General features: G+C 45.4%; 1 protein-coding gene across 2 annotated transcripts in view; it reads right to left on the bottom strand.

The window, feature by feature from the left end:
• Nucleotides 1-421: 421 nt before the first annotated feature.
• Nucleotides 422-7,806, bottom strand: part of shtn3 (shootin 3) — a 45,669-nt gene continuing 38,284 nt past the window's right edge. The window contains exons 13-17 of one of the 2 annotated variants that reach the window (XM_049586435.1): nucleotides 7,555-7,569; nucleotides 6,145-6,207; nucleotides 5,770-5,899; nucleotides 4,548-4,854; nucleotides 422-4,090 (exon numbers count right to left, since the gene is read on the bottom strand). In XM_049586435.1, the coding sequence (XP_049442392.1) occupies nucleotides 3,955-4,090; nucleotides 4,548-4,854; nucleotides 5,770-5,899; nucleotides 6,145-6,207; nucleotides 7,555-7,569 (651 nt within the window). In that variant the 3' untranslated portion in view covers nucleotides 422-3,954. The remainder of the gene's footprint in view (nucleotides 4,091-4,547; nucleotides 4,855-5,769; nucleotides 5,900-6,144; nucleotides 6,208-7,554; nucleotides 7,570-7,806) is intronic. The other variant, XM_049586436.1, reaches the window with a different exon arrangement.

Raw genomic sequence — 7,806 nt, 5'->3', positions numbered from 1 at the left:
TATCTTTTTCTAATTGTGTTTCTGTTTTCTTTACTGCTTGAGTTCTGATTTGATCAGTCAGCAGTGGAGTAAAAGCACAATACTCCCTCTAAAATGTCGTAATGTAAAACCAATGCACTTTACTACTATTACGGATATAAAGTACAAAAATTATGTCTCACAAAATAAAACTTAAAAGGGTAAGCTCACCCAAAGGCAGAACTTACTGACACAAACTGGATCAGTTAAACTGGATCGATACCAGTGAGGGTCCGTGAGTACATTGAAGAAAGCTATATATTAGTAGATATCCTTCTTTCCATCAGAGGCTTTTGTTGAGTCCTTTTTTTAAATAAAGACACACACACATTTTAGTTTCAGTTTATTTCAAGTGATGCTAAAATGAAAATTCATGTTTTTAAAAAACTTTTCAACACTCCATTTATATCCCAAACACACACAATATCTATAGTCAGCCAAACTCTGTCAGGTACAGTAAATCCCTTTGTTCCACAAACTATGCAATCAGTGCGAGGACCCAAAACATAACGCAGCTGCAGGCCGGAGCAAGGCCTCCGTATGCATCATGATCAGGCCTGTTGCAGCTCAGCGGCTCTGGTGTGTTGATTAATGTGCAGCCTGATTAACCCCTTCATGCCTGCTCCTTTGCATTGGAATCAAATACACTGAATGGACAGAACAAAATGCACTTTTAAATGTGATCCTGTGTTTGAAGAAAGAATGACAAGGCGTGAAAGCATCATTCAAATGTGCCTTATGTAATTGCATACTTTTCAAAATTCTTATTAACGTTGCATCACGTGTCAGGAAAGCTTTATATATATAGACAGTACAGCCCTACGAAATAAAAGTCAAGGAATGCACGGTGAAATGTGACGCTGAGCACAGAAACAACGAGGGCGTCTCAGTTTCAGTGAGGAAGGCGTGTGGAAGACATCTTGTCTCTGGTGGAGGGACGTTTTCACAGCATAATATGTAAGTGAGGACGAACAGGTGTCTGTGGAGAGGTAGACAAAGAGCACCTCACTCCTCTGAAGCCGATCTGATCCTTCACTCGTTTTAAAACAATGGCTTTCAGTTTTCTTTGCTGTCAACACCTGCAGAGTGGGTTTGTCCCGAGGACCCTGAGAACATTTTGGTTCGATGTGGTTTAGTTGGAAGTGTGCTACTGTCTCTGCGGTTATTTCTCTAAACCTGAAGTATCACTCACATTTCTGTTCCACATGCATCACAAGCCTCACGACACGCTGATAGTCGACACGCTGAAACCTGGACTGGAGCCTCAGCAGCTGCAGAGGAGGAACAGGACAGATCCTCTCCTCGTGCAGCGTGTTCTGAACAGTACTTTAAATTTACCCTGGTTGTAATTATTGTTCCTGGATGTTTTCACTCAGCCTCCCTCCATTCAGACTCAGGAAGAGGTTGGACTAAATGGGGGAGATACTCTAAATACCTGGAGACGACAGTCAGGGCTGCACAGTCACACCTCAACACATCAGTCAGTTTGAGCCTGAGGGTTCGTTCTTGACCTCAGAAAACAGTTTTACAGGAAGGGAGGTCGATTGACTTTGTTTTTCTGGAGCTCTCAGCCACATGGTGGAGTCTTCATCAGTGAAAACCAAGTTCAGTGGAACTTCTGATATCATAGTTAGGGCTGGCACCACTGACTGATAGATGAACAATTACTGATCGCATTGAGAGAAGAATTTGTGGTGTGTTTTTGTCCTGCAGATGATGAGGCCTGAGGAGAGTGATGATGGTGAAACTATGAAATTTCTTGTGTCCACTTATGGACCCCAGAGAATCTGGTGACCTCCTGACCTCTCTGCCACCAGTCAGTAAGTTTACATGACATTAGACAAAATGGACTTATTGTGTCAGTCCGACTAAAACTGAAAACTAGTCTGACTGAAATCGTACAAATCTAATTTCTCACAGTGGGACTAACACACCCAGATCATGTGACTCCTGCATGTATACAGTCAGTCAGCCCAAACTGGCCGAGGCGCTCTGAGCATGCTCCACAGTTTCCGCCCCGGGCTTTGACCCGGAAGTCCAATAGCATTAAATGTGTAAGAGAAGAAGAAGCCGGTAACAACATGGAGAAATCTACATCCAGAGCCGTGACTTTTTGGACGGACCAAATGTACAGAGCTGTAAAGTTGTCCACAATGGTAGCAGTTAGCAGCTAGCTAACCGTAGCTAACCGTAACTTGTTTGTCCATTGTTTGGTCTGTGACGTAATAGGTCAACAGGAAAAAGGTCCAATACTAACAAGCTGAAAGGGGGCATATCTCCACCTATCGTAGAGGAGTCGCACATACTTGGCTCAATAAATGGATTCCCCTCCCGTGCTTGTGTACTGGGACAAGGACAGTAGGCCAGTTAAATGTCCTTGTCATCTTGAGGCTCTTCTGGACTCTCCAAATGTTATTAGACCAAATGGATCAAATCTCGATAGTAAAATGAGACATTTTGCAGGGTTTGTGACGCTCAAAGAAATGTATCCAGTGATTTACAGGCGTCTCTTTTGCCATGGTAAAAAGTCTTTTTGGGTCGCAGGTCATCGAGTGACAGACCGAAAAAAATTGCATACCACTGGCCACTATGGAAATTGGCTTCAAAGCCCAGTACACTTCACGAGGTGTTTAGCAGGAGCCACATTATCTGCATTATAAAGACAATGGCCAAAAAAGTTATTCAGGTGAAAAATCAAGTTTGACTGAGAGCGGTGGACACATGAAAAAGCTAATGCAGAGGTGGAGGAAGAAAAGACCTTAGTGAAGTAGCAATAATGTTGCGTGGTCGTCTGTTGATGAGCTGCAGTGTGACGCCTCCAGTGTGTGCTCGGGGCAGCACTTGAGACTTACAGTATTTTTGTGCATAGACTTTTTTCCACACTGATGATTACTGATTCAAACACTGTGAGAGTGATGAAAACATCAGTTTGTATCAACAGCGTTCTCATGTCAGCAGTTAGTCCCAGCCCTAATCGAAAGGAAAAGCATGCTTCAACAAAGTCACCTGTGTTTCAGTGTCGCCACTGATGATGTTAGTAAGATGTGAATCAACTGTGCAGCTCTGAGAGTGAAGAAGAAGAGGAGCAGCAGAAGTAGGAGAGCTGGATTCTAAGAAGTACAGTGCATTCCTTCTGATGACACAAAGTGATCGTGAACACATCCTCTGTGCATCAAACAGAAAACAGAAAGAACATCAACCTAAAGTTCTGCAGTCATTGTACAAGTGTCTGAAGAAAACTGAGGTTCTGTGCAAAGAAGTGCAGCTTCCCTCGTCCAGTTCAGTCTGTCTGTCTGTCCTCCAGGATCCAGTGGTGGACAGACAGACTGATAAGATGAGCCATTGTAGAGAGCCCCACAGTGACCGTTCCGTCGCCACCGTTTGTCATCGTTCAGAGTGTCTGTTCTACATGTAGTTTCACTGAGTTGTGAGAACATTCAATCCATAATACTTAACTTCATTTAAGTTCAATTAAAGAGTGACATTTAACTTTTTCCAGTCTTACATGTGAATAATTTTAAGATGCCTGAAAGTATTACTGATGAGCAACAGATGCAGTTTGTCTCAGGGCTTCTACAATGGCTGCAACTCAGGTCAGGGTGCGTTCACATCCACCATGTTTTATCTTTTATTTATCTAAGTCCAACTTCATTTGTGACATTTAAACTCATATTGGTGAGAAAGCTTCAGGAAATGGAATCAGCTACATGTTAGTCATGTGACATGACCTCACAGCGCCTCGTTAGATTTTAAATGTGTAAATCCGAAAAAAACAAAACACAAATACAAAACTTCACCTGATAAACAGACGACAGACGGGTGATCGCACCCTGAACCTGCTGATGTCAGAGTGAAAATCAGAGCGATGACATCACTCTCACATCAGCCAATAAAAGCACAGAGCAGATATGGAGCCGGGGATCCTCAGACTCCATCCTAACACTCGGCGTCGCTGCTGCCGTTAACAGGAGCGGCGCAGACGGTGGCGTGCTCGTCCTCACTGGGCTTGACTCCGTTAGACTGGACGCACGTCTCAGTCCCATTCTGATCATTCTGATGGTCGTCCCCCACGCTGGACAGCAAGGACACACAAATTTTACATATTAATACAAAATACTAAAATTAATTTTTAAAGAATCTTTAAAAATACAGTGAAAGTGATCGTTAGCTGCAGCTCAGCTCCCCGCTGTCCTGGTCCCTGCTGTCCCCTCATTTCTGTCCCCCTCTCTCCCTGCTGCTCTCCTTCCTGCTGTCCCCTCACTGCCCAGTCCTTAGTGTCTCTGCCCTGTCCCCTCCCTTCTGTCCCCTTCTTGCTGTGCCCCTCCCTTTACCCTCCTCTCTGTCCCCTCCCATCTCTACTGTCCACTCCCTGCTGTCCCCTCATTTCTGTCCCCCTCCCTCCTTGCTTCCTCCTCCCTGTCCCTTCCCTGCAGTCACCCATCATGTCCCCTGCCTGTTCTCCCTCCTTCCTCCCATCTCTGCTGTCCCCCTCTGTCTCTGCTGTCCCCTCCCTGTCTCTGATACTCCACCTGATGACGCAGCCGTTGCTCAGTGGAGTCCCTGCCATCTCCTTCTCAGACAGGGAGCTGCAGGACCTCCTCTCCTGCCATGACCCCACTCTGGCCTCTCTGCCTGTGGTGTCCGAGCTCTTCCTCCTGGCTACGACAGGCCCCGGCCCCGACCCGCGCCGCTCGGGACTGACCCTGGGACCTGCAGAATCCAAGGGGACAGTCAGCCCCCCAGGCCCCTCTGGATCTTTGCCCGATTCGCTGCTGGTGCGCCCCCCGTTCAGGCTGTCTGAGGAGGAGACGTGGCTCATCTGGCCCTCCCGCTCATCTGGACAGGAAAGAGACAGAAAGATCCAGAATGAGTTCTTGTGAGTCACAGCTGGGATGATAGAAAGAAGACGTGAGTCAAAGATCCAACACAGAACCTCCAGATTGTCCTGCTTCTGTTACAACAAAGCCTCTGTGCTCACTGATGGAGAAGATCCAAGTCAAAGTACTATTATCAGCCAAATGTTCATTAATATCAGAAGTACACAAACCCATGATGCTTCCATTATTAGTGCTATTACATTATGGCAGTATCACCTGTAGAGGAGCCATGAATACAGTGTAAAACTTTATACATCTGCTGATACAGTCAGAAACCTGTCTGACTCTTCTCACCTTCACTGATCATGATTTAAAAGGAAAGAAAATAAAGTCTAGATTGAACCATCGTTCCTTCAGACAGAGTCCATCGTGTGTTGACTCTAAATATTTAACAGATCTGAGATCAGGCTCTCGTGTTTCATCGAGCCAGACGAGGTCAATCGATGATGGAAAATCAGATCAGTTCACAGCAGCATGAATCTGACCTGGTTACACCACTGAGTGTGTCATTCATTCTTTCTGTGGAGCAGAGCGCCCTCTGCTGGACACCCACACACACACACACACACACACACACACACACACACACACACACACACACAGGCGTGCAGTGTTAATAACAGCACTCACTCTCATTGACAGTTTGATGTGAACCAGCTGCCTTCGTCTCTCCTCCACACAAACTGTTTTTATAGTGAATCATATGAATCATATTTTATCAACAAACTTAAGAGTTTAAAGAGTTTTTCAGAGCTTAACACACAACACAGCTCATACAGCAGGATGTCGTTGACTGTTTTCTCGGTAAAACTACACATGACATCATGAGAGCTGACAGACTCAACTCTCAGTTGAGACAGCAGGATGCATTTACCTCCAGAGCCAGCTTCTCCCGCCTTGTTGCGTCGGCGTCTCAGGATGACCTCCAGCTCGCTGTCCTTCTTCCCAGGTGGCGACGGCACCGCCTCCTGAGAGCCTCGGCTGGGGCTCCGCTTCACCGTCTCCTAGAGCCGAACACAAATGTCACTCAGTTCATCACGCACCAAATCTACAACTGCTTTTGTTCATCAGTGAAATCAGTCAAGACAGCGTGTCGTCATGTGTCAGTGTCAGTGAAACAGTTTGATTGTTCGGATTAAAGCTACATGATCACATAGTCATGGAAAACCTGCAACAGTCATGGAATTTCACAAACACATTTTCCTTTGGACACATCAGTGTAACAGAGCTGATGAAGCGTCATCTTTACCAGGATGCCTTTCAGCTCCTCCATGGCGCTCTCCTGTGGTTTCTCCTCACAGATCACTGGTGGCTGGAAAAAACATAAAAACACAATTCATTTATGTTTTTATCATAAAACAGGAGTTATGTAGAGTTATGTTTAGTTACAGCATTTCAGAAATTCTGTGCAGGTGGAAATTTCAGCTTTTTACCAAATCAGGACTTTGTGATTTTTATCTTTGATTTGAGTGAAGCATCAAAGTGTTTCTGAGGCTGAACTCACTGAGTAAAGCCACAATTCCACTGAGCAGTCTGGACCAGTTCAGTTTGCTGCACATTTTCTCAGTTTCGACTGTGAGAAGTTGTGGATTGTAACAACAGAACCGTTCCTAAGCCCCGTCTCCACCAAACCCTTTCAGTCCAGTCCCTTTGGAACCAGCAGTAAGCCTTCAGACATGGTACCTAGACCCTCGGTGTGTTCAGACAGTCCTCTTAAATGTGGGCGGGGTTGTTGTCACTCACTGCTCCGTCCAGCACTCGCTGTATTTCCTCATCAGCGGTGACACAGATGGAAGTCTGCACCTGGTTTATCGTCCACAGAACGAGGCTGCACGCCCACATTTTCACAACAAAATAGAACAGGCTGCAGTGAGAGTCTCTCTCCATGGGATATTTCAAAATAGCAGCTTTGTGCATTTAGTCCTTCTCAGGCAAGCTCAGGGGTTTAGTGTTGCTGTAGCCCACAGGAAGTGAGGATTAGAATATATGACCTTCACATAATCCGCTCCAAATGAATCTATATTTTTAAAGTCATTACTAAAAGTGTGTGTCATATAAAAACTAAAGTGATGGTCAAAGTTGTCACAGTGAAATTTAAGGTGTGCTGATGGATCACGTCATCAACTCATGCATTGAGTAACATTACAAGTTAACGTTCCACCTTAAAAGTTGCCGGCAGTCGGCCCAGTGAATGAAGTGATTTTTTTCTCTTTCATTTTATAGTTGTAGTTTACTGATGTATGAACAGAGGTTACATAAAACCAGAGTGAGCGTCCTCTACTGACCAATCAGACTGCAGGGTTTCTAGCTCCACCTTTTAGTACCAGATCTGTGTGCTAGGTACCCCAACAGAGGGGGGACCAAACATGGAGACGGTAAGGAACCGTTCTATTGGTACCATCCACAACTTTTCACAGTGGAAACAGAAAAAATGTGCACTGAACTGAACTGAACTGCTCGGTGGAAACGGGGCCTAAATGCACAAGAACCCGACAGGCACACAGAGTCCAGCCCATCAAATGGATGTTAGAGATGTGTATGTGGTATCTGCAGTGTGTGCGTGTGTGTGTGTGTGTGTGTGTGTGTGTGTGTGTGTGTGTGTGTGTGTGAGGGGTCAGACAGCGACAGTGAAGATTGATGCAAACATCAATATACTCACTTTAACAGCTGCTCTCTGTGGAGACACATGGGGAGGAAAGAGAGGAGTCAATCAGGCAGAGTGCATTCAGACGACACACAGAGTTCGCTGACGGCCTCGTCTTTACAGCAGGAGCACAGTTAGAGTAAAACATGATGACGGAGCAGGAAGATGGTTTTTATTTTATCGTTGTGAGGTCACAGGAGTGTTTGAGTGCCTCAGCTGTCAGGGAGCTGTGACCTTTGACCTTTGATCTCTTTACTGTTGTTGGGT

Source organism: Epinephelus fuscoguttatus, linkage group LG9 (genome assembly GCF_011397635.1).
Source record: "Epinephelus fuscoguttatus linkage group LG9, E.fuscoguttatus.final_Chr_v1".
Lineage (NCBI taxonomy): Eukaryota > Metazoa > Chordata > Actinopteri > Perciformes > Serranidae > Epinephelus > Epinephelus fuscoguttatus.
The sequence above is the reverse complement of the archived record's forward strand: the minus strand, read 5'-3'. Positions and strand labels throughout refer to the sequence as shown.